The 26,948-nt window shown below is 38.2% G+C and overlaps 1 protein-coding gene across 5 annotated transcripts in view; it reads left to right on the forward strand.

The window, feature by feature from the left end:
* Positions 1–26,948, forward strand: part of ALMS1 (ALMS1 centrosome and basal body associated protein) — a 77,171-nt gene that overhangs the window by 30,139 nt on the left and 20,084 nt on the right. For 4 of the 5 annotated variants that reach the window (XM_063335843.1, XM_063335844.1, XM_063335846.1 and 1 more), the window contains 7 exons: positions 828–3,045; positions 6,258–6,417; positions 8,056–9,453; positions 10,078–10,208; positions 18,340–20,089; positions 21,211–21,336; positions 23,103–23,273. In XM_063335843.1, the coding sequence (XP_063191913.1) occupies positions 828–3,045; positions 6,258–6,417; positions 8,056–9,453; positions 10,078–10,208; positions 18,340–20,089; positions 21,211–21,336; positions 23,103–23,273 (5,954 nt within the window). The remainder of the gene's footprint in view (positions 1–827; positions 3,046–6,257; positions 6,418–8,055; positions 9,454–10,077; positions 10,209–18,339; positions 20,090–21,210; positions 21,337–23,102; positions 23,274–26,948) is intronic. The other variant, XM_063335847.1, reaches the window with a different exon arrangement.

The raw sequence follows: 26,948 nt of genomic DNA on the forward strand, positions 1-26,948 counted from the left end.
TCAGTAGAAGTCTTTGTCCAAGCCTTCATTTCGAGGTGTGACAGATGATTCCTTTTGTGCAACGAAGGCAAGAAATCCTCTGCCCTTCATTAAAAAGAGAAAAAAGGAAGTGTACATATAAACACACATACTTACCGTTTTGTTGTTGTTTAGGCTTCCTTGTACTTTTTTTGGTGTGTGACGGGAGACAGATTTGTTTCCTAGTGTGATACACTGTGACTTCATTTTGTGGATCAAAACTTAGTTCCACCAGAGCTGGTGATCTACTTTCATAAAGTTATATTACTTGGTGTTTGATCGTTTTCATATAAAATAACTATTAATTCAAAATCCACAATAAAAATATTAGAAGTTTATAGGAATTTATTGCTTGTGTTCCTCTGAGACCCTGGCTTATTTTATATCCTTTAAAGAAATAATTGATGTAATGAAACTGAAATAGGTGATTTATATTAAAAAAAGAAAAACCACATGGAAATTTATATGTGTGTAAGCAGCTCCTATATTTTATTTAATTAATAAACATCCTGTTAGTAAAAAATACTTCAGTCCTAATTTGATTGAAAAATATTGACCTACTAAGTAGGAACTAATATTATTTTAAAACCTTTATTTTATAGGGCAGTGGGGCTTTTTGATGTTGTTTGAACTTTCTACACTTCTTCACATTTTGGCCTGTTTAGAGGGTGTATTTATGTCTGTGTTGCTAAACCCCAGTTAGTTTTTGAGTGAGGTTCTACTTCTGCCTCTTATATTAAAGCAGAGAATATGGACGTTGAAATAAAAAATACAATCAGAAATTTACTTACTTTTCTCGTCTCTTGTAGAGGAGTCCCTGATGTTTCTGGTGCATCTGAGGAGCACACAAAGCCTTTGCACATCCATGAAGCTATGTCACTGACAGATGCAGAATCTCCCTCCAATGCACCCGGTGACTGCTTGACTTTGTCCCAGCATCCTCTTTCATTCAGACATGTGGAACCTTGTGATGCCGGCTGTAGTGGGTGGTTGTCTCAGCAAACTTCTTTTTCTGGACAACTACTGGTGAACAAGGGGGCAAATGAAGACTGTAAGAATTATACCAATGAGAAGGCATTTATTCCCCAAACAAGTGACGATTTAGCAAACTCCGCTTCAAAGGTGATGCTAACCAAGGCAGATAGACTGAACCAAATGGAAACTTCTCTTGCAAAGCAGACCTGTAGTACGTCTATAAAAGACGAACGTTTCTCCCGCAACGGCGACATACCAGCTACTGTTTTTGAGCTTTCAGAGGAAGACAAAGGGTTACTGAGGCATGATGAGCTCTCATCTTCAGAAAACTCCTCTTGTAAAACAGCACTGACTAAGAATTCAGAAAAAAGGGAAAGAGAGATGCCAAAGGAAAAGGTAAAAATGTCTGAGAGTGAGTCAGAAGGGTGCTTGAGGCAGCTGGAGAAGCTGGAAAAAGAAAAGAAGGTTCATGAGCTTGATTTGTCTCATAACTTACATGATGATTTGAGGAAAGACTTTTTACAAAAGAATTGTAAAAATTCAGATGCACAAGATGTTTTTTCTGCAAAGGCTTCTGAAATAGCTGAACTGTTGAAGGAACAGGGAGAGGATTTAAATGGCTCTGAAAGCTTGAAGTTGGTTCAAGCTGTTGCTGAGGAAATCCAGGGAGCTTTCCTGGATCATCAGCAGAAACAACTGTCTCCTGCAGTGAGATTTGAGAAAGAGGAGTTTATCCCTATTGTGACAAGCACCAGTGATTGTGCACCTAAACAACTGGTTGTGACTGACATGGAAGCTCCTTCTTCATGCCGTGAGGATGCCGCAGTGGAAGTAGAACCTGGAGTAAGCAGGAGTGAATTAACTAGTTCAGATTTTTCCATAGAAAGGGGACATAAAATTACAGGCATTTCCCCTTCCTTTAATCTTGTAGGTGATGGCTCATTTTCTGTACACTTCACTCATCCAAACTATCAGTCTACTCCAGGGATACTACTAAAGAAAAATGTTAAGGCAGAAGAACTTGGTGTCCTTGTCATCAAATCAGATATTCAGGCCTCTCCTTCATGCTTAAATGAAGAAACTTCAGGGAAGTCATCTGCAAGTACACCTGTATCTCCTGAGAAACAACATTCACTCCAATGTGCTCAGAAAGAAAACAATGAATGTTTTGAGTCCTTGCAATTCAAATTTTCCCACACTGGAAGAATTCAGTCACTCCCATCACTTAGTTTCACGGAGAAGGTAGGGGCTTGGAATATGAGCCAGCCAGAGGAGATATCTGATGCATTGACCTTATGTGCCCCAGGTGGAGTTTCTCCTGAAAGGAAAGCCTACAGTGCTATTGCCAGTTCTTCAAACAATATTTTGTCAATACAAAAAAGTGGTAGAGACCCCAAAGATTATGTTGCTGCTTCCTCTAGAGAGACAGGTTCCCTGGGAAGTTTGCATTTTCATAATAAAAACATACTGCTTATGCACCTTCTTAATAGATCTCAGTCTGACAACACAGTTAATGTTTCCAGTAGGAACATGTCCTTGGTTGAAGTTATTCTGCCAGCAAACTCAACAGAGGCAGTGCAGCCTCTAGAAGAAAAAAGTAATGTTTTAGGAGTGTCTGAAAATAGTTTACGAGGCTCCATGATACAGAAGTTTACAGCTGAGATTGTTTCTGGTTCTAGTGCTGAAGATGCAGAAAGTAATAGTACAGGACAAAGTTCAGACCCAAATATTTTTGTTTCTGTTGAAGGAGTGACTCAGCTCCTTCCAGAGGATGCAAACTCTCCAACTGATGACCAGAAGTATTGTGATGCTCTTGAAAATCTTCCTACTGGCCATGTTAGCATGGGCAATTTTAATGATATTTCCCCAGATAGTTTGAATCTTCCTGTTAGTTCTGGGGAAAGTATCCAGGGGGACTTGGGCTCTTCTGGGTGCTCTTCAGTGGTTTCCAGGCACTTCTTCACCAGTGCAAAAGATAACTTCATCACCGTTGGAGCAACTTCTTTAGAAACTCCAGAGAAAGAAGAGCTTAATATTGAAGAAAGGATCCCAGTAAGTTCGTTTCTAACAAAAATTTGTAACCCTTTTTTACCTTCTGATTACGAAGAGATCAGAGTACACTTGGCTGTCATAGAGTGAGTAGGACAGAAGTGCAGAAAGTATCACAGGAACGAGACACTAGCATACTTATAGTTTGTTTGTGATATCCAGTAATGTCCAGAACCTGACACGCCATAGTTCATCTTCTAGAAATACAAGCAAATAAGTGTTTTATGTAAGCCTAAAAAAAAAAAACTTAAAGGATCTTTTATAAATTATTCTAAGTTAAACTCTGATTTCAGAGTTTTCCTATTTTATTTAATCCTCTGTTCTTCTAGGAGACTCTGGTAGGGTCTAAATCACTACAGACTAAATGAAATGGTTTTACGCTGATCCGTGCTACTGGTGAATTTCATCCATGGTATTACTTCAGCTTACCTTAAATACAGAGGTGGAAGAAATAACTTTTAGGTAATATTTAGCATGGGCAAAGAAAAGGTTGGATATGAGGAAGATTTTTTTTGTTGTTTTTTCCATGTATAGATGATAATGTCATGGTAACAGAATGCAAGAGAAATGTAAAGATTGGTGGCTAATGGTTGTGGAACATAAAGGACATAAGAACAGGACATAGTGGGTGATAAAAAGTGAAATCTGTTTAAGAGACTTGTAAATAAATTGATTGTAGCTCTTTTAGCAGAGCACTGATAAGCCATTTCTGATCTTCCAGATTCTTTCAAAAGATCAGGTTATAATTATCCAAACATGAGGTTGAGACTCAACTGCTGACTAAGGAAATGCTAGGCTGCAGAAGAGAGAGATGAACTTCACACACCCACGGATCTGCAATAATAGCAAAACCAACACAGAACTCCTTGGCAAATCAAATTGCTTTTTTTCCTATAAATACTCTTACAGCTTGTTCACTTTATTTCAGTATCTAAGGCATACATTCTTGATTCTTTGTATATTGCCCATAAAGGATGTTCGAAGCCTCGGCATACCTTTACTCCTTTATATCTTATTTGGCTAATGCAGATTTCTTTCCTCCCTTCCCCATTTCAGGATGGTTGGTGAGAGTGGAGGGCAGATTGTGGCAGCCATGTTAACTATACTAATAGCTGTTGAGTGTTAGAGAAAATTAAATGCAGATTTATGTTAATGATAAACATGTAATTATCTTCTGAGTAAGTGGCTGTTCCTCTCACAAGATGACTCCTATAATCATTAGGTCTTTGGAACTGTGTTTTAGAAGCACTCTTCTCTGAGTTGTCTCTGCAAATACGTGTTGAAACAAATATAAATATTGTAGGGAGGATATTTTAAATTCAATTCATGAGAAATAAAGGTTGTCTGTTACCTCCTTTTATGACTATAATTAGGTGTGTTCTCCAGCCCTAGTTCTGAGGAATTCTGCTCTCATAAATCACTGACAAGGTAAAGGAAATTAGGCCACATATATGTGTATTAATATGTAGGTTTATAATAAAATCATAGGAAATAGAATTGGCTAAGATCCATAAGGTAACTTATTTCATTTTGTTGGCTAGTTTAGGACGTAGTACAGATGAATTTAAATTAACTTGCCCCTACAGGTGACTAAGTCAAGGCAGATTTGTTGGTGGTTTTTTTTTTTTTTTCTGGCATATAATGTCTGGATGTAAACTTAGATGCTCTGATAAAAGGGAAGAAATTACTTTCTCAGGAGATCCTAGATGGCCTTTGGTAGGCTCTTACCTCCACAAGACTCTTCCAGCTTTCAAAATGTATTAATATAGGGAATGACGTTGTTTGTGTCTGAATTGACAATCTCCTGGATGTTGCACAGAGAGAGTTGGTCTCGTCCTCATAACATTTTTCTCTGGTATATTGCAGACTTCTAGGGTTTGGGTATGATTTTTGTTTGGCTTCTCTAAACTAACTGCTTTGTTTAATGTTAATGAAGTTATACTTGAATAGCAACTTATGTATATGGCATACAAAGAGTGCTTGTGTGTATTTGTTCCATACTTATGGAAAAGGGGAAAAGACATGCATTTTATGCCATCTTTACTAAGAAGGGGTTATTGCTTTAGCTGCGCTAGTAAAACTAAGTCTTTGTTCTACATAGAATTTGTATACTTGAGTATCCTGTATTTTATAGACTTAAACCAGTGCAGTAGGTTGTATCCAGACGTGGTTTCATAGCCAGAGAGCTTTTGAGGTACTGCTGAAATTTGTTCATTGCACGCTAGGCCACTGGGTATATAGGCAATTATATATTAGACTACCTGTGTTTCTTCATAAAACTATCACCAGCAGAAGGCGATTCTACCCCTTGGCCAGTGCAAGTTTATTTCTTACAGCAATGTCACTAAAACTGTTTCATGACGTTTTTTAACCAGCTCTAACAAAAGGATTCCCAACTATTTGCCTTGAAGACTAGCCCATAATGAACTTGTCCTTAAGAGTGAGAAACTTTCCTGCTGCCTAGCTTGAAATTCAAAGTCTGATAATGTTCTCCGTGCAGCAATCATTTAGGGAGGAAAAAGGTTTTTAAACCAAACCTTTTTGTTCTCCTTCCAGCTGGCAAATGTCATTTTAAACAGGTGAGGCTGAAGCTTATTAATCTCCTCTGAAGTATCAGATTTCTTGTTTATACAGTGTAGAGAGCATGCATTTGAGTAAAAAGACTGTAAGCAGTCGGCTTCCATTGTTTCTGGATCCTGTGGAAAGGGCTGGGCACTGGTTTAGTGGTAGCGGGCTACTGCCAGTTGCAGTCTTTGGTACGTGATGAAGGAAAGGTCAGAAAAGCACTGGAGGAAAAAACTGTTGGTGAGTGCAAGCACAAGTGCTATCACTGCCAGAACAGTCCTTGCAACTTATTTCTGAATTGCTGCCAAAGATAAATTAATGAGGAATAGATGGCAGGATATGTCAGTTGTTCTGCTGGGCTGCATGTGGTTTGTGAAGTGCCCATTGCGTAGGCCTAATCATACTAGCAAGAAAAAAGGCTTGTCACTCATGGCCCAAAGAACAGAATAAGCTGGAGATGTTGTCTTATGTGACTGCTTTAGTGCTTTGGGTGAACTGTTAGTGTGAGTTGAACATGAATGAGACTCAAGATGGTTTAAAACAAGTTGTTTGTGTTTAAGGTGACATGGAAACCATGTGCAGCTTCATAATCCATTGACATTCTGTAAGACTGCCATATGTGTTATGTTACTTTTTTCTTGTTTTGCCAGATATATCTTCGCAACCTTGGCATTGATCAGTCACCTGGAACTATACTGACACCGTTTATACCCCGAGGACCGATCAGGGAAGTTGAATTTTCCCCTTCAGAGCTTAGAACGCTGAAGGACTCCACTGACACGCTAACGAGGACTGCTCCACAGCCACAAGGTATGGGAAAGGATGACCTTGTGTTGTGCAAGCCTTAGAGAGCACAGAACTGCGGACTCACCTGTGAAGTTGCTCTTGGCCTGGTAGTGCTAAGTGTGTTTCTTCTCATGTATCTCTATTTCATTCATATGAGTTGATCTCCTCCCATCTCAAATGTGAGATACTTGGCCTTGGAAAAGTCAGCATTAAAATGTTTGAAAACATGGCTTCTCAGTAAGGAGTCAGGGCTACATGGCACCTTCTAGCCAGTGCAGTGGCATTTTGTCTTTTGTTTTTCTTTATTTCTCTTGTCACAAGAGTTCTTAAGAAGGAAATGTTTTGTATCTGAAGATTAAAGAAATGTTACCAGATTTTTTTCTTCCTGTGAGAGAAATAACTCTTGGTTTCTATTTCTTTCTGAGACTTCTTGGTGTGTTCAGTGTGACAGAAACTCAAATGCATTTTATAACTGACACAATCAGTTCATAAATCCATCCATCTCAATATATAAAAGAAAATAATCAATATGACCTTAACAAGTTTGAGTCATTTCTATGTGAAGAACAGAGTGTGCTCAGTTAGGGTTAAGATCCTTTTGTGACATGCCCATGTAGCATGTCATTAAAATGTGAAAATGTGCATTGCAACTACTTTTCCTTAGCATATTTTGGCATTTGCTTCTTGTACCCAGTGGGGAAGAGCAGATCTGAAGTCTCTTCACAAGAAGTACCTGTCTAACCCTTTGAATATCTGTGACTTTGAGAATCCTGCACTGACCTGTCTTTCTAAACAGAAGTGATAAAGTACCTCTCTTCTTATGCCAGTTGAGCTTGCTTATTTTCTTTTATTATTTTTTCCTCCTTTAAGCATTGTGGGAGACTTGGCAACTGAAACAACTTTGCAATTGGTACAGGGGTGGAGTTCTTCTCAGCAGAGGTATTATTCAGCTGGGCTCTGGACAGCTTAATGTACTTGAAAATATCAATGGTTGTGCCATGAAACGAAATTGCGTTTGAAACAAACAGAATTGCTGTTGGCAGGCATGCTTGGGAGCTGGCTTTTCACTTTTGTGTGTACCTGCCAGCATGGATTTAAGAGCAGCATTTGCACTTAAGTTTGGCCTCTTTTTTTTTTTTTTTTTTAAAGTAATAATTTGTTATATATCCAAATGCTAAAAGTCCGTCTTGTCTGCTTTTGGAGCTTTCTAACCAGTAGTGGGAAACAAGCTTATCCATAGAGTGTACTTTGCATTTTTCCAAAAGGATATTTTGGAAATACTGCCCCACAGCCCTCCTGTTTTTTGCAGTGATACTTTTATAATCCACGTGTTCATTTGGACACTCAAGTACCACTATGTCATTTATCTAAGAATATTGATTTAAAATCTAGTTTAAGCATTTATTTAAAAGGAAGTTATTTAAGTCAAGTTCTGTAGTTTCCTTGATATTTATGCAAAATTGTCCAAGGGATTTCTTTCAGTAGACAATTGTCATGGAAGTCTTAGTTCAAGTCTCATTCTAAAAACAGTTTCCTAAATGTTTTCTAATATTTGGATTCTTCACTCCCTTTACACACCCTCCAGTACAAGAAAAAGTAGTCTTTACTGATGCAGCTGTTTTCTGGAGCCTCAAGCTTAATGAATCTTCTGTTTCTTTGTAGGTGAATTGCCACCAGCAGTTGAAATTACACAAACAAGTTTTAATTTGGACACTTCCACTCTCAGTATATCTATATCAATGAATTCAGAAGTTGGCGCTGATATTCTGTCACCCTGTGAACTCTCTCCCCGCTTTTCAAGATCTTTGGGAGACAAATCATTGAGTCAGTGCAAAATGTCATGCCACCAACTGGAGATAACTGCTCCACTTCCCACACAACGGGAGGCAAAGTGTTCAGCTGTCTCCAGACTAGCTGAACCAAACCAGCAGCAGCAGACTGCTGGTTCACCTGGCTGCTGTTCTGACAGAGAGAGTCCCATGCTTGTTGCAAAAAGTGTTCAGGATCTGCTAGCTCAAAATGAGTCAAAAGATGTAATTAGCAGCCTGCAGAGATGGACTGCTGGCTCTTTGGCTGGAGTTAAAAATGAAATGGAAGTTTACAGAGGATCACGAACTTCAAGTGTAGGTAGTAAGAGAAATAAGGGTCAAGAAAGTGATTCTTTGATTGGATCTGGTGCATTGCGAGAAATACATAAGCTTTTGGCAGAGGATATAGCTGTCACTCGGTGTGATCCTGTCCTTTCCACTGCTTCTTCTAGAGAAACTGGTAAGTCTTCCCCAGCGCCGATAAGAAAGGAGGATGGCCCCGAAGGTTCCACGTTAGTGAAAGACAGTGTCCCCCACTTTCAGAAGATATGTTCATGGGATGAGACTATGACTCAAAGAAGTAAGCAAGAAGAGGGGGTGGTAATAAAGCCTCTGAAGTACAGCACATGCGATTTAAGATGGGAAAATTCTTATGAAGTCGATTTGCGTAATAGTGAAGAGATGATGAAGGAAACGACCAAAGAGTTTAGGACAGGAAAATCTGTAGGAAGGTCTGAGCCAGAAGGGTGTAGCAGCGTAACTACAGACAGAAATCAACCTGGTTTTGTGGGTCTTGCACAAAGCAATGGAAGTAGTGAAGTCAGCACTGGAAGAACTTCAGAGTTGAGAAATTCTTCTTCATCAGAGCATCTAGGCAGTGTCACCAATGTCCCAGCAGGCTTCCAGGGCATGTTGTCTAAAGCTAGTGTAGCTGGAAGCAAGGCAGGAGGTTTGCAAGAGAGTGATGACAGTAGCAGTGGAGATTCACTAGCTGCCCATATCAGAAACCTTCTGGGGCATCCATTTTCCTCAGAGCCTCTAGGCAGTGTCACCGATGTCGCAGGAGGCTTCCAGAGCATATTGTCTAAAGCTGGTGCAGCCAGAGGCAAGGCAGGAGGTATGCAAGAGAGCGATGGCAGTAGCAGTGGAGGTTCACTAGCTGCCAGTGTCAAAAAACAGAAAAATGGCTCGCCTGTGATACATGCAACACAAATTCTGAAGAGTGCAGATGAAGAGGAGACGAAAGCACGAGGTAATAAAATGTCTCAGTTGTGTTTTATCAGGTGTTATGTTAGAATGGCAAATATTTATGTTTAAGGGATTGCTTTGAAATTACTTTGAAATGATGAGGTGTGGATGTTAAGAGAACCCAAATCTGTTCCCCTGATTTTGAAGGTGGTTTATATTATATTATTAATGATAAATTTTAATGGGACAGGGCTTAAATGATCAATGTTTTTTAGTCATCTTATGTAGTATGATAGAATGGGGTAGAATTGGACTTTCCCAGTTTGAATACCTTCTTTAGCCTAACATTGACATGAGAAAGTGTTTTGTCCACATAGCTATTAGGCATGTGCCAGGTTAAGAATTTGGGAAAGGATTGTGTGAAAGAGCGTTGACTTGAGTCTCAGACTGTAAAGGTGCCAGAACCGGGTAATGGGTCCTGGATCCATCTTTCCAAAGAAATGTTCAGAAGGTTCATTTTAAGTTGTATTTCTGGTCAGTCTGTCAGCTCTGCTATTTGATAATGCTCTTTATCATGGTAGCTAGAAATGGGTAGCAAAGTTTTGATTTTTAAGTTATAAAACTGTTACCATACATGATGTGAGAAAATGGAAAGGAAACTGCTTTCTGTTTTATGTTCTTTGTATAGCATGGGTGAAGCTAAAACTGGCCAGCCGATCTCAGGAATCTCTGTCAGACTGGAATGAAGAGGACCAACAAAGACTAGAGGAAATAAAGGCAGAACTGCTTCTGAGTGCCAAGAAATCTGCACTAGCCAAGGTACAAAACAGACAAGACAAACCAGCTGCTCTGGAGAAAATTTTTGAAGCGGGGGATGAATGCTGCTGTCTTACCTGTGATCTTCAAAAATATTTCAGGAATGTAATTCATTTTAAGATTGGTGGCTAGACAGGGAGAGGGGGATGCAAACTAATGAGAGCTGTGTTTAGTAGAGACACTTGTTTCAGTTTAGTCAGTTCCTACATATGTTTTAGAACCAGCCACAGCACATGCTGTTGTGTTGTGTTTTTTTTTTTTTTTTTGGTTTTGTTTTGTTTTTCCTCAGACTGTAGTTAGTTATCTTGGGTGAGGGGGGGTGGTTTGGGGATGTAGGGGGCTGGCACACAACTGAAGATAATCTGAAGGAAAGTAGGAAGGACAGAGATGTGGTCAGTGATGATGTGATGAAAGAATTGGTGTTAATTGTGGTGAGAAAGTGCATGCAGCTTATGATTCTTACCAAGCCAATTAACTTCTGCTTTTCACAAAATATTTATGTAAGTGCTGATTGTGCCTTATAAACTCCTCCTTCTTCCGTGGAAGGAGTTTACTGTACAGTGCAATATTGTCTAGGTGATAGGAGTGTGTTGTGTTACTTCCCATGTGTTCTGAAATGTTTACAAAGGAGTGTGATGCTTATCTTTGAAAGGATGCCTCAGGGAAGAAGGGAGTAAATTGTTCCTTCTTTATGTTGACTTTATCAAAGGTAATGGCTTCAAGTGTGAGGAAGTGTCTTATTAGAAAAGAAACTCCTTAACGGTAAGGATGAGGAGAGGAAGATTATGGAGTGTTAATCATGGTATGTTTTTAGGAAGAGCTTGGGCGTATGTTGGTAAAGAATCATCTAAGTGTAGTTAATGCTGATTTGGGGCAGGGATATAGGCTAGATGAGCTTTCAGTCTCTTACAGCTCTATTTTTCTGTGAAAACTTGTCATCGAATTGTTGGGATGTTTTTTATATCTCCTTTGGAACATTTCTAGTTCATATATTAACATATAGTATATCTGAATTGGAATTTGTCTAAACAAGAGTGTGTTACCTTCAGTTTGACTTTAAATATCCATTTTCAGCATTCGTCTAATTATGTCATGATTCCTAGGGGCTGTCTGTGTGTCCCAAGGTAGGGCATTATTCATAGAGAGTATTTTGAACAAAAAAAAACAGACTGGAAGAACATGGAGGTGTTTGTATAACATGAGTAGTGGATGGATGATGTATTCATGTGTGCAGGTTAGAGACCCAGAATCGGTGGGAGAGAGGCTGGATAATTAGGCAGAGCTAAGGACTGGGGCAGTTTCTGAGGAGAATGTAGAAAATTTGCAGTTGAAAGTAGAGTCATAATCCATCCTAAATTTGGTGTTTCAGATAAATGCCCTTAGCTTAAGTAATATATCTTCCTTTTTTTTTTTTCTTTTCTCTTTGTAGACTGTCTGCCTCCCAGGAAAAGCAGTGGTTTTGTTTGTTTGCTTGCTTGTTTTAATTGAAAGACTTGCATCAGCAAGAATGAAGAATAGTGTTTTAAGAGTAGTCTGTGTTTGTGTTTATAGTTTCTTGGGCATGAACAGTGTTGGTAGTACAGTCATCAGCTTCCAAAACACATCAGACTAAGCTTCTCGATTATTCACATATTGATGTAATCTTTGACCGAGGAGCCTAAAAAAAACCCCCAACATGTTAAGTTTTATTTATTTTTAGAAATTCAGACAATTCTTAAAAAGTAAAATAACCCCAAAAGACGAATACATATTTTGCTTCAGTCTGTTTGATCAAGACTAGATGCCCTGAAGCCATTTTTTTTCCCAGCTTTTAGATTTTGTTGCATCTCAGCTTTGTCCCTAACATTAACTTGTTACAGACTGTAACCAAGTACTTTACCTTTATATAACTCAGTGTCAGCTATAAATTTTATCCCAATTTAGAGTAAGAAAAAATTAGTCACTTTTGCAAACCAAGACTCCAAGAACTTGCTTTAAGTCAACCACAGCACTTTCTGCTTTGATCTTGAAACAATTTTTGCTCTACAGTGGCTTTAGTTTGAGATTAAAAATAGTTTTGAATTTGCAGAATGAAGGCGGCTGGGTTTTTTTGGTTATACTTAAGGTAAATGTATTTTTTTTCTCCAAGAAAAACAATATGTCACCGAAAAATACAGGATGTTGAAAACTATTTAACTGAAAAAAACGCAGCCAGTTCTATTGCTGACAAAATAATCTACTCTGAATTAAATGGAAACTGTTCTGTAAGATACCTGTTGAATTTATAGAGCAAAGCTGGCAATACACTGACTTAAAAAGAACGGAACAAAGATTATGAAAAGATATTTTCCTTCTCCTAAACTTTAAAGACTGAGAAAGACAAACTGTTCCTAGCACTCATGCAAACAATTCTTTCGTCAGACCGTCATCTTTATTTTAGTGCTTCTGATGCAGACTTATGATGAGTGTTCTTTTGAGAAACTTTAGACTCTGCATCTCATTTTTATAGGTGACAGCTCAAGAAATATAATTTACCACTGTGATATTTTATAGTTTCTCACAGGAAGCATGTGAACCTTCTCCTTAAAAAAAAAAAGACAATGCAACGAAGGAGCAGGACAGCTCGGGAGAGTTCTTGTCAGTGATATTTTAATTCTAAAGATTGTTCCATTTTTTGAGATAGTCAAGTATCTGTTTGATAGCTGTTTGTCAGTGGTGATGTGTTAACAGACGCTCTAAAAAAGAAGCATCATAATGATTTCTCAAGTTCTAGTTGAGCAGAGTGTTTAAGGAGGTGATTGGGACATATGCACATAAATGGGCTCCAAACATGTACTCAAGTGCTAAGCTGAATAGTGGCCCAAAAATGGGAACATTCAAGATGAAAAGTTAATGTTGAAGAGGTATCTCTAATAACAAGCTGTGCTCATGAGTGTAACTCCGAATTTTATTTTCTTTGTTTTATCTTCTGTAAAATTGACAAACCTTGCGTAGTGAATCTGTTTTCTGTACCCTCAATTCATGGAGTCTTCTTGGTGATTTTATAGCTCTTCCATTACACAAGGAGAGAAACACTCTATTCACACTATTATGTTTTATAATAAACACTAAATCTTGGCAGAAATGCGTAGGAGTAGATGGCAAACACGGGACTTTTGACATTAAGGGTTTTTAGTTTAAATTTCATACTAACTCCACTTGATACTGGCTCTTCCTAAAGGTCTTAACTGGGAAGAGAAAGTGCAAGTCATTGGGCTTCTTTAGCAGGAAAAGGTGACAAAGGCTGCAGATTTATTAACTGCACGCGCATAAGAAAAGTCACGTTTCAGATCATCCAGAGTTGGGTCTTGTGAAATTTATGATAAGATGATGGCACTCTTTTATAAACTTTTTTGTGATGAAGGGAGGCAGAGAGTTGCCAAGACATTTCTAAAGATGGGCTACTGTTTGAGTAATTCCTACGTCTGTGGCCATACTGGAGTGGCTGTAGAGATCTGTTTTTTGCCTGAGCAGGTAAGTTGGTGGTAGAGTACTTATTCTTTTGATAGACTTGAGGAGTTTAATCCTAGGATGTGTGATGCTCCTCAGTTATAAAGAGCCACAGAATGACATGAAGGTTGTTGGGATTTTTAAGAAAAGCATATAAAAAGTCAATCCTAGGCTCCAGAAATCATCCCCGTTACTGTTGTTCCGCTGAAATCATTAGGGTCTTTCAAGAATAATTGATAATTTCAAGAATAACAAAAGCCAGTAGGCGGACTTCTGTTCTAGGAGCATTGCCTTTCAAATGGAACCACCTTCTTGTGCCATTTGTACATGTACATTTGTTTTGGTCCCCCAGTTGAGATTGAGGGTTATTGAATTGCTGTTAGATAAAAGTACAGTTTCAGCATATTAAACCTAAGAATTTCAAATTGAGGACCCCACCTGTATTTTTATGGGTGCCAAATAGCTATCTCTTGACTTATCTAAGAGCATTCCCTCTCTGTGTACTGTATTCTTCCACTATATGCTGTATTTTTCCACTCCTTGTACTTTCTCACTTTTTCAGGAAGTTCACTGAGTTGTAGCTATAAATTTGCACTGCAATCTCTTGTGGATCATATGCCACACAGATCTTTTTTGGAAGGATGACACATAACAAGCACAATAAGACATGTGAAAGGCTTGGGAAGATGAGTTTATAGCAACTTCTGTGCTTGCTTTCAGTTGTAGGAGTTGCTGTGTATTACTTCAGGCCATTGAACTGGTACGTGGTTTAGGGAAAAGATCGTCTTGGGAGCATCCCTACCCTGGCACAGGACTGCTTTGTGTTCTTGCATTCTTCTACGGTCCCTTGTTGTCCCTCATGGCTTTAGGAAACACAGGAAGCCAAATAAACTAATTTATTTGCTTAGAATAGATAAGGCCATGGAAAAATACTGCTTTGGAGTAATAATCCAGACCTTGCTGAAATAGTTTCCCGCTAATGACATCTGGGATGTAGAAAGGGTTGAAAATCTGTTGTGGAATACATGTTTATACTTTGTGACTTACACCAAAAATGTTTTTGACTGATTTTTATTTCCAAATTCCAGCTAGCTGCTGAGGATGTCACCATCCAGGGACCTGCGTTACACTTTATTAATGAAATATACTCTGCTGTTTCCACAGTTGTTCCAATCAGTAGGAGAAAATAAATACAACCTAGATTTTTAGTTTTATTTTTTAAATAAGCTTATCTGGCCCATCTCCATGACAGTACATTTATCTCAGATTTGCTCTTTGCACCTCAATGAAAGTACTGTAATTTTAATGACACATTAAAGAAGTGCAGATACTGATAAATTAATAAAATTATGTCCATGCTTAAGAAATTCTCTCTAAAGAAGGCTGGTGGCCTATAGTTTCACATATACTAACATGAGCTCTAATGATTCGGATGCTGATGAAATTGTCTTTTGTTTTGTCCATTTCCGGTGTTCACTAACCATGATGCTGCCTCTGATGCTAAACTGACCTGTGAAAAAGAATTGGGGTGAAATAATGTAAGAGGGAGCTGCTGTCTAGCATATTGTGTGAAGTGTGGTGTGGTATTTTGTGTCAGGAGTGGGACTAACTGTATGATACCTGTTCTAGTTAGTGTGCATCTAAGTGAGGGGAATCTCGGTTTATAGATAAATGTTCATTTCTCTAGAATCAATACAGCTACTTCCAAAGGCTAGTGTTTTAGTTCTTTTGTTACTGCCCCTCGTTGGAGGTGCAGTGTTAACACATCAGGTGAGTAGTTGCCTTAATTTGCTTCAGGGCAAAATCTGTTGCATTTTTCTGATCAACGCTCACAGTAATAAGCGGTAACTTAAGGTTTTCCCTGTTGTACTTGCAAGGGTTTCTCTTTGTACTCTTAGAGTAACAGGCTTTCTGCATGCATCTGGGAGTGTGATGTTTTATTCACTTGTTTGTAGTGTGATCTTTAATCTAGAGGTATTTGTAATTCTCTTCTTCCAAACTACCTTCTCTTTGCACCAGTCAGGTAAGTTGCTGCAAAAATCAACAATCAGTGTTTGGGAGCTTCCCAATGAGAAAAGTCTTGGAAGCAAAGGTCCTACCCATACCTACCTCCAGCTCAGCCTAAACCACGGCACATGTGCACAAGGAGTTGCAGAAAGTAAGGAAATGAGGATGGTGAGCCAGTCAGAGACAGAGGATCATATTTTGTTTGTCTGTCTTACTGATCTCGGTATATCTCTGCAGACCACGTATTGAACGTCCCCTGATAGTATCGGTTGTGTGTAATGAGTTGAAAGAAGAGTTTGGAATATCCAGACTTCATTGAGTATTTAAACACATTTATTTCTACGTTGTTTGGCAAGTAACTAGAGCCATTTGCTGAACCTTTCATACCTTTTATCTCTGTGTAGTATATTTAGTGTATATATGCATATGTATATATGCATAGCAAGTATATATGCTTTGTGTACAAAAGATGCGTCAAGAAATCAGGTTACATTTTGAAATGCCAGAAGAAGGTGTAGGTTCTGTAGTGAACAGGGACTGTAACCCCGGGAGTTTTCCGGTTAACTGCAGCGTGAGTAATCTGTCTCATTAATGGGCAGCTGAAGGGCAACACCATCTGATGAATATGCTTAGAGAGCAGGGTGTGGATTTATTTTGTCTGATTCTGCTGGGGGGCTATAGCACGTGTTGCTTTAATTTTATTTTCCTGGTATGATAAATTGCTGTTGATTGTTGCTGTTGGGACTTTTTTTTTTTTGATGGAATGAGGCTTGAGGTACAGGAGAAGATGAAGCAATGAGGACTGGAGGGCATGCTGAAAATGGGAATGGTTAGTAAAGTCAGGCAAAGAAACCAGGACAGAAGTTTAATATTAAAATAAATTATTAGTTTCAGTTTCCTAAATGACCATGACCACAGGCAGGTAATTTAAGGCACAACATTTTATACTGTTGTGTAAAATACATGCCAGAGATCCCTGAATATGTGTAGTCAAATATCAGAGTCCTACATAGAGTGGCTCTGTTACTGGGAGGTGGTACAGATGTGGGACAATTTGCATGGTCAGACAAAGATGTAAACGTAACTTAGTTTTAAGAAGATTTTATGAGCAAAGACAACTGACAGTGAACTTCCTTGGTTTTGGTGGGATTAGTGTCTTATCTGTTGGTAGGAATACCTTCTCTTTTTTTGCAGAAGGAGTACCTTCTCTTTTTTGTCACCAGCTTTCCAAACAAAAAAATAGTTTTTGTGGCAAACATATCCATTTTGATGGGAGAATGAAAATGATCTGCACATGACAATTGGCAAGTTTTTACAAGTTATCACTTACCTGAAAGAGAAAATTAAAGCTCTGATTGTTTTACGTCATTTTTTAATTATTGTCAGCAGTGGGTGGTGGCCATAAAAATAAAACCACTTATTACAGCTCTTGTCTGAGAGGAAAACTGGCATACTTGTTTTGGGGGAAAAGAGAAATGTCAATTATGGAAAATTAAAGCTTTTCTAATTAAATATTTTCTCATGCTTTGTAAAGAACAGCTTTCTTTGCTTCCCACTTGTTCCCATGTAGTTGTGTTCCTTTCATTTTAGTTCTGCTTCATAAACACTAGAGTTGACTCAAGTGCAAGGGAAAACCTTTTACATCAAGTTCTGTTTTATATAGTGATATTTATGGCATAGCAAAATGTCAGATGCAGAAGTATCCCTGTAACCCTAAAAATGTCACATAATGTAGCGCTTTAATAGTGTGGAGTTTGTTTGGACTCTGATCCAAACCAGAATAATTTTAGTGTGTGTCTGCTAACTGATTTCTTGGAAGTTGCCAGAACTTAACATTACATACTTGGTTAAGGTTTGAGTACTTACAACTGGAAGTAAATGTGGATTTCTGTGTTGTTTTGTTTTTCCATGGAGCTATGAAGGGATCCTTTTCATCAGTAATTTACAGATGACAAGTAGTTAAGTTGTATACAAGATCTCCTTCCTTGGAAATTTTCGAAACCTGATGGGACAAGGCCCTGAGCAGCCTGGCCCAATGTTGACATTAGCCCTACTTTGAATGAGAGGTCATACTAGAGACTTCCAGTGGTCTCTTGCAACCTAAATATTTCTGTAATTTTGTGTGGCTAATTGGCTGGCTTTTAAATTAAAAAAATTATCACTGAAGTCACAAAGCTTTAGCAGGGTGTGTTTGTCTCTCCCTACATCCTTTTGAACTTAGGTAGCGAATAAATATTCAAAAGATAGTCATTATTCCTAGTACATGATGAACTGGGTTTATGATAAATGTTCATCTGTCTGTGAAGACAACCAATAAAAGGGAACAAGGTTTTATTCTTGTTTTCTAGTGAGTGGAGTGATGTTGAGAGGTATTTACAACTTTATAGTTCAAAAAACTAAAGGCTTCTATTATAGATGTTATTGCTGCTGTTTGTTGTAGCATCAAAACCATGTTAGCTAATTTGCTGGCACTTAAAATATGACAAATTTTTAATTAGTTCCGTTAACAGATGAGTTCCAGAGAAAGCGTGTGCTCATTCATGATGACAGACTCTTGATTATCGACAGCACTAGTCTTTCTTTGAATTCTGCAATCCAGATTTTGGCAAGGGCTGGAAGTTATCCACATAACCTTTGTGAATTCTTCGGTATTTTTCAGGATTTGTGGGGATGCAGTTTGGAAGCTGCTTCTCAGTATAGCCACAATCAGGAAGAGGACGTGGAGCATTTCAAATCTTCAAGTGACAAAAGATTTCAAACTGACAGACAAACACAAGCAGTCAAGACAAAGGCACTTTTAGAGTCAAGTTTACAACAATTCGTGCCATTATGTAGAGATGGTCCATCTGATTGTTGCCTGCTGAAGGATACACAGTTTAAATCTTTGCGTACGATTCAAACACCTATTTGCAGCAAGCATCAGACAGTTGCAACTAGTCATTCTGATGCACTTGTTGAACTTCATCCACCATTGCAGATGGAGAGAGACACATATGCAATAAGGTCTGCAGCAAGAGAAGTAGTCCATTTACCAGCTCAGAAGAAGCTGTCTATGGAAAAGGATTCTGAGGAAATGGCTAAGCAAATTACTTCTATCACTTTTTCATCCCGAAAACGTTTGCAGTCACCTTTGACTTCCACGGTACTCAGCAGCAGTCTCACTAGAGACAGTCTTCATGGGATAATGCCTTTGGAAGTTGACTCTGCTAGCACTGAGGAACAGAGCCATGACAAACAACAATTGGAAAGATGTAAGACCTGTCCTCCTTCAAGTCCAATGCTTTCTGGCTCAGCATCTAATGAGATTGCTTTTACTGCTGAGAAAGACAGGTTTCATCATGTCTCTGCTGACAGTAACAGAGTTGGAGCTTATCAAGAAACAGACGGTTTGTCAGATGAGTATTCTGTAAGCATCCATGCTGATAAAAGACAGACCCTTAGTGCAAAAAATTCTCATGTTCTGCCTCAAGATGTGACTGAATTGGGCAGGCATAGTGCCAGACTTGTGGGGCTTGACTGCAATAAAACATTCAGTCAAGAAACGAATAGATTTAATGAAGCCCATTCTATAAGCTGTTACCAGCGGGACAAAAGTAGCCCACCTGGCCACATCCAGTTGTACGAGAGCTTAGAAGGTTCAGATCCAGCCGTACAAACTGATTTGCTGAAGGGCCGTATTAAGTTATTTGAAGAAGAGAAGAAAAGTCTTTCTGATGAAGTACCTCTCGTTCAGAAAGAGGATGTGAGAGAGCAAATCAGTATGTCTCACCATTCATCTGCGGACGAGATTTTATCCACCACGTCTGTATCTCCTTTGTCACCAACTAAGAAAGTACTATCTTGTGTCCACATAACTCTTTCCTCAAAGTGTAACAACTCAGACCTGCATGGTGACTTGAATACTGAAAATGAGATGAGATCATGGGATAAACCTGAAGTTAATACTCAACCAGTGTCTTTAAAAACTCCAGAAACTTTAATAGAAGCTGTTTCCACATTATCACCTGCTAACCTTATTCCAGAAGATCAAAGACCTTCATCTTTCCCAAGGCCAGTGTCTTCAGCAGATCCCTGTCTAGTGCTTTCCACTGTTACAAGCACAGCAGGGCAAGAGCTACCTCTGCAAAGCAGTGAGAGATCAGAAGTCACTGTTCTGGGTTCAGGGGGGTGTAGTCTGAAGAATATCTTCAACTCTGTAGTTCCTGCAAAGACTGAGAAAAGTACTTCTGATGCTACCACTCAGATAACAACAGAAGGTCCTGAAAAAATAACCTTTTCAGCAGAAATTTATGTTAATTCACAAGACAGTGAAAATGCTGTCCACCAATCATCTCTCCAGAAAGCACATGAACTTCCCAACAATACAACTTCATCTCGGAACAAGATTTCCTCTTTCCCAAGGCAGAATGGTGAGCAAATTAGTGTCCTATATGTTTATGTAGACTTTCCTCTATTCAAGTTTGAGATATTTATAGGTATTGAAAAAACAAAAACAAATCCAGCTTTTTTTTTTTTGTGAAAGCAACATTCTTGAGATAATTTTGATATTTGAAGTTGCTCATATGGGAAAAAACCCAACCCTTAAACTTGGACTCTGCAGTCTTGTGGGTAGGGTGTTGTATAAATACAGTTGTAGTTCAATTCAGGTTTATCTGGAAGTGAATTTGTTGGTACAAGTCTGGTTCAAGAAAACTTTCTGACATTTGTTTCTAGATAATTTCATTTGGTTTACCGCTTAGAGTTTGTCAAGAGGTATATCTAGTTACTGATTTAATCTCTAGTCAAGGTAGTACAAAAGCTAAGAAGAGAATATGCACATCAGTATTTTCTGCAGAATAAAACAGAAAATGTGGAGGCCTTTTAAATCTGTTGACGAAGGCATGTAGATGTTTTGCAGTGGTTTCCCACAGTAGTGTTTTATAGCACTGGTATGTCTACACTTGTGTAGTTTTCATGATTTTTCCTGGGCTCCAGGCTTTGTATCTCTATTTTCAAGGTGTTTAGAATGGTACGGGTTGAGAGAGCAAATTCTTTCACTATATCAGAGTGCAAAAAATATTTCATCTATCTGATTACCTCTTCTCTTTGCTATTAGAAGTCAGATAATGTTCTGGTCCAAACGTTTGCTGGAATTCTGTTGTGACACCACTGTTTTTATTGACTTGAGAGACATATCCTTGCTTAGTTAAAATTATTTCATTAAACATGGATCAACTGTGAGCTATGTGGGTATGTGAGGAGGTTTTTCTAAGTCAGTGTTTGTCACCCAACTCACAAATTTAGTATTGAATAGGTAAGTAAGCTATTTTTTCTAGCTGAGTGACAATCAACCTTCCAACCATTGAGCGCGTATTAATTAAATAATTCACACTTGCAATTTATTTTCCTAAAGAATATGCTATTTCTCCAGATTTTCCACACTGAACATCTTCAGCAGTCTCCTTGGGTCCTGATTTTTGCTTTTATCTTCAGTTGCATTAAAGGATTAAAGCCTGACTTCTGTTAATTGCTTTGCCTTCCATCCTCACAGATCAGCCCTTATTGTTGCCATACAAACCTTCTGGAAGTACTGGGATGTATTATGTTCCGTATCTAAAAGCAGGATCCAAAATTTCTCCAGTTGCGTCAGAAGCTAGCGTTGAGAGCTCTCACTCAGGTATTTGTTTATCTTAGGTCTTCCAAATGCAAAATGATGGTTGTAATTCATGGATCAAAATATACATATTTCATATGCAGAATTGTCTCAGTTGAGCTTAGGACTCTTCTGTTCTACAAGTTTAGAGAAAGCACATTGATTTTTAATAGAAAAATGTCTTTGTTCATGTTCACACTGCTTTATAACACAAAGATGTATGAGCCTGAGCAGAGATGTATGAGCAGAGACTGAAGACTATGGTTTCAATTTCTTTGATGAAGGGGATGTTAGTACTCCATTCTGGCAGTGAAAAGAAGCAAGGCTCAATGTCTTACAGCTTGATAATTATTTCTTTTCCTCTGGGAATTACTGTTCGGTTTGGATTCTTTCATATCTCTGCCAGTTCTCATTCTTTTTAGTTCCCATATTGATGTACATTCTTTATTAATTTGGTATGTGTGCATTCTGAAATACCTGCATAATACAACACACATTTCAGATAATAGCTTTCTCAATACTGAATTTCTTTCCTCCATATTAAGGGATTCCAGTGTAGAAAGCTTTTCTATAAACAATGTAATTCATAATCATAGCTTAAAATATATATTCACCTCTTCCCCACATCCTCCCATCTCCCAGGAAAAAGCTCTCCTCATTTACTGGAGGAAAGGATGCTCTGTGATTCATCAACTTCTTTTGCTTTGCCTGCTGTTATTTTTCAGTTCTCTTCTATACATAAAGAAAGCATCACATAAGCATTATAGGTCTTATTTGCAGATTGTTTTCAGTCAGAGCTTTTTGTCATCCACAGTTACTTGTAGACAAAACTAATATTACAGAGATGTCCAATTCCTGAGAGAAATGCCCCAGGGAAGTAGATTGATAGAACAGTGACAGTAAGTGACAGGTTAGTCATCATAGTCACAAATTGTGCTTGTAATTGCTTATGTATGTCTGATCATTACCTTTTTCCGGTCTGTCTGTTGTAATATGGTCAAAATGAGAGAAACAAATGTGATGCAAGTCTGTTGTTTTGCAGAAGCTATGATGCTAGGTATAAAAATGCATATGAGGCAGTGCAAGGTTCTAGAAAACATCCAGCAGAATTAAAAAATAAATTTTGTTTTGTAAACTCCCTGCTGCAGCTAGGATTCTTAGCTCACGAGTAGTAGCAGAAGAAAATTGAGTTGAATTAAATCTGCTGAATGTAACCAGCTGGTGTTGACGAAGATGATAAATCAGTTAGGGGCCATTTTAGGTTTCTAACATTAGGAGACAGCGGTATGATAGTAAGAGAGCTCTGCTGCTGTTGTCCTGCATTCTTGTTTAGAGGTTATACAGACCTACTCTAGTCATCCAGTTTTTATCCATTGCTATTCTGAGCTCGGAAAGTAGGTATTTACATCAGTCAGTGAAAATGTCTGGAGTTGTAATGTGAGCAGGAGGGAGTCTGGGCACTCCCAGGTCCTGTGTCTGGCTTCCTAGCAGACTTGTCTAATGCTTGTATTCTTCTCTGCTTGTTAGTAGAATAGGTGAAATTTATCTACCTCTCAGGGAAGAATCTTGTCACTAAAGATCATGAAAAACAATGTGGTGCAATACCTACTGCTGCTGTGTTAGTCACTAGAACTGCTCGCTAGGGATCATGATTGTTGGTTGGTGAATATACTGGTACTAATACTTGGATAATAGGCTTTCTTTCAGGCATTGTCTTTGTTGTGAAATTTCTGTATCTATTTTTTGTGCTTCCTCTTTTTACTCATGATTATTGCTCTCTTTCTCTGCAGGGTCAAATGATGCTCTTCCTCCAAGGTTTTCAACAAGCGTGCTTGGTTTAGAGGATGATAATGCTCCAGGCAGTACAGCTATCGAGCATAAAGAAGGAATCTACAGTAAGAGGGCCAAGCCCAAGGTAGCCTGGGCTGAGGAGCAAATGGTACCACTGGAAGCTTCCTCAGGTAGTTAAAGTGTGTGTTTCATTTTACATGTGTTCTCATACACACGAAAGAAAGTAGAGAAAAATAATTATGTTTCAGGATCCACAATTTTTGGTCTCATGGTATTGCTGATGGGCTGCTGAAGATGCTGGATTTGACTCATTTTTCTCTTCCCCATCTTTCTGCCCAAACACTTGGATATTAGTATTTGCTAGAATTCCAGTGGCCCCAGTGCCTATTGGAGCCTTTGTAAGATTTTTTTTTTTTTTTTTTTTTTGGGTTTGATGGGGTTTGGGGTTTTTCTTGTTTGTTTTTCTAAAGCATTCTTTGTGAAGTGCAAAGTCTCCTTTACGTGTTCAAGGGATGCCTGTGTAGAAAATGACAGAAATCCCTTGGTAAATAAAAGCAGGTGGGATGACTCTGTATATTGGGTTGGCGTTGTGTTCCTGCCCACAAATACACTTGTGTCTTGTGGTGTCATGTAAAGTATCTCTGTAATGTTGGTATGTAACTGAATTTTAATTTGATTTGACTGATGACTCTCTCTTCCTCCCCTCCATTAACCTTCTTGGATGGTACTCCTGAGGGATGAAGGTCAGGATTTTATACTATAATAGCCTACTTTAAGGGTTTATTTGCTGAGAATGATGACAAAATGAAATTACGCTATGCTTGCTGATGATTTTGACACTGTTTCTCATGACAGTAGCTAAAATTAGTCCTGATGGACACTCCTTTCGTACAAAACCTCATTTTGTGAGGTTAATAAACTTCCTCGAGACTGAGTAGGCATAAGGATTTTTGTTGTGTTTGAGAAATGCATCTTGTTCCTGGACAGAAGTAACTGTAAGCAGAAAATCGCTGAGTGGTTGCCATCTCTCATAAATGCAGCTATTAATTCCTCAGAGAAGTTGTTTATTGCACGGTACAGTATTTTGCAATATGTGCTATATTACACAAAGAGTGAGCAAGTTGCAAGGAGGTAATATCATTATGTCTGTTAATGAGGGATGGGACGTGAAACATATGAAAACAGCCTAATGGATTTTGAATTAGAGTGTTCCTGCTCTCTTCTAGGTATTCGCATACATAGGGTTTTGGGGAGCCTATTTATTTTTCTTAGTATCACATAAACTTGTTACATGGAGACTAACGAAATGGATTTTTATGGACTACCTCAGTGTGATGATTGTTGTCCTTTTTAAGCAGGCAGCTCAATATGCCCAGGGTCAGGTCACCCCACAGAGCTGTGCTGATGTATTGCTGGGGATTCCTTCTGATGATTTTAATTCTTCACTCTAGAAGGGGCTTTCTGTGAAGCTTTTCTCTTCAGAATGGAGAGATTTTGGTATTTCCATTAGGTAACTTTTATTTCCAGGAGATAATTTAAGATGATTGCATAAGACGCACTGGACTTCATTATTTTATCTTCATTTTACTTTTTCAATAAGTGTACATAGGACCAATAGTTGAATTAGTGCAACAATGAAGACAATGTTGTCTTAACCTAGTTTTTCTAATGGAAGAAATAATTCGCTGTGAGCATTTATAAAATGCAAGAATATGGAAACACGTAAGTGGAGTAAGACAGAAAAATGTTTCTCTTCATTCACCGTGGGTAAATTGAAAGAAGAATGCTGGGTCACGGTGGTAGAGCTACAGAAGGAGCGCGTGTATAGAAGTGAGGTCTCTGAACAAGAATCTACAGTAACAAAATATGTCGGAGCAGAAATCAGCGGATACCTTGTTTTTCCAAATAGCCTGGATAAAAATGGAAGGGGAACATAAGTGCTACTGTAAAATTATCTAATAGTATTTTTCTGTAGCTGTGATGGTCTAAAGACACAGGCAAGAAAAGAACCGTAAGTAGAAATAATCTTTTATGAGACCAGCCAGTACAGTTGGAAATTTAAGCAAGCTTTCTGAAGAAAGACTTGCATGTCTAAAATCTTCTCTGACTTCTTCGACTGTATTTTTAGATGGTCTAATAAAAGATTACCTCTACCCACAGAGCTTGTCTAGAGCTTAAAATTATGCAAGTTATGTATTTTTTAAAAAAAGTTTCTCTATATAAACTTATTTTTATTTTTTGCCTGTTTGCATTCCTTCCATTTTGTTGGTAACTTTTTAAAAACACAGAAATAGCAAAAATTCTGCATAGTATTCCCAAGCCTGATCTCATTTGTCAGGAGGATGTGGAGGAATCCTCTTGCATGAGTATATAAACACTGACCTTGTATGGAAAGACAAATTCCTCCAATTTCAGAGTTAGTGAGACTGAGTCTGCTCATGCTGTTCATGATCTTGACATCACACTGAACGTGTCTCTGTGTTGGGAAGGGAAGAGATGTATAAAATCTAAGGAAAACAAGTGACTAAATAAAAGTAAAGTTGATGAGGCAGTATTGACAGTATGAATTCATGCAATTGTAACCCTTCCTGAGCTTATCTTGCATTACTTGTTCCCACGTGGAATTGAGGTTTTATAAAAACATAGCTTGTGATTCTTGATGAGGTGGGAAGGTATTTTCCTCCTTGGTTGTGGGACTTGCCACCCTTTTGCTGAATCAGTGGCAAAGTGTGCTCAAATGAATAAAGGAAGACCTTATTTCCAGTTCTGTCTTCATCAGTAGATCACAATCATGGAAACAAGACTGTTTGAAACAAAACAAAAATACAAACAAAAAAAACAAACTTGGCAGGAATGTTGGAGAGCTAGAGAAGAGCTGGTATGAGTGTGATTCCTGCCATTAATGGAGCTTGATAGGCATTTGCTGACAGCTCTCCATTACCTAGTCACTGATGTTACCATTAGTAAGTGGACCATTCTTTTTTTGTATTAGCTATTTATATTAAAGCTATTACTATTCTATAAGGCATCTTTAAATGATACGCTTGGCTAAAATGGCATAGAACATCTTGGGGTAAGAATAGGGACCTGGGAAATCCTTCTGGCACTAGTATCTATAATTTCTCCTTTCTGCGTTCATGGTTCATTATATAATTCAGTCCATTATACAAAGAACATAACAAGAAACACATTTTTACTTTCTAAAATTTGATTATTTTTTTAACAGTATATTGCAAAGGACTTTAAAATTATTTTGAAGTATATTCCTGCTAGTGCATGCTGCATGCATACTTGACGTATGTCTATTACAAATGAGTTTATAATTGGATTTCTGCATATAGTCCTTTGTAATTTCAGATAGTAGCATGTTCTGGGGGGATTTCACTGCCGCTTTGAATTAAAATCTGTCATCTAAGCTTGAAAGCAAAGCAGGGCTAAATCTTGATATGCTATCGGAGATGGTTCTAGGAGCTGTACGGAAAGTGGTATTGGTTGTCTTATATATAGCGCTGTTCTGAGTTAGTTAGGAGAAGATGTTAAGGCATAGCGTCAGGGGACATTTGTACTCCCTGGGCATTTGTCTGAGAAGAGGCAAAATGAGTTGTGGCTTCTATCATGAGTTTCCATAAATATAAATAAAGGTTCAGTCCAAATTTTGGTCTGGAGCCTAGTTACCTGTGGTGTATCTAGATTCCTCCTTCAGATTCAGTTGGATATAATATTCCCTTGGATTCTGTGTTGCAAACAATAGAAAATATTATTTGTATACTTTTAATAATGCCAAAACTTCATTTCTAAGTTTGCTGCATTTTGGGTACAATGATTCCTGCTTTTAATCCCTTGAA

The sequence above is a fragment of the Chroicocephalus ridibundus genome, chromosome 5 (assembly GCF_963924245.1).
Source record: "Chroicocephalus ridibundus chromosome 5, bChrRid1.1, whole genome shotgun sequence".
In the NCBI taxonomy this organism is placed as follows: domain Eukaryota; kingdom Metazoa; phylum Chordata; class Aves; order Charadriiformes; family Laridae; genus Chroicocephalus; species Chroicocephalus ridibundus.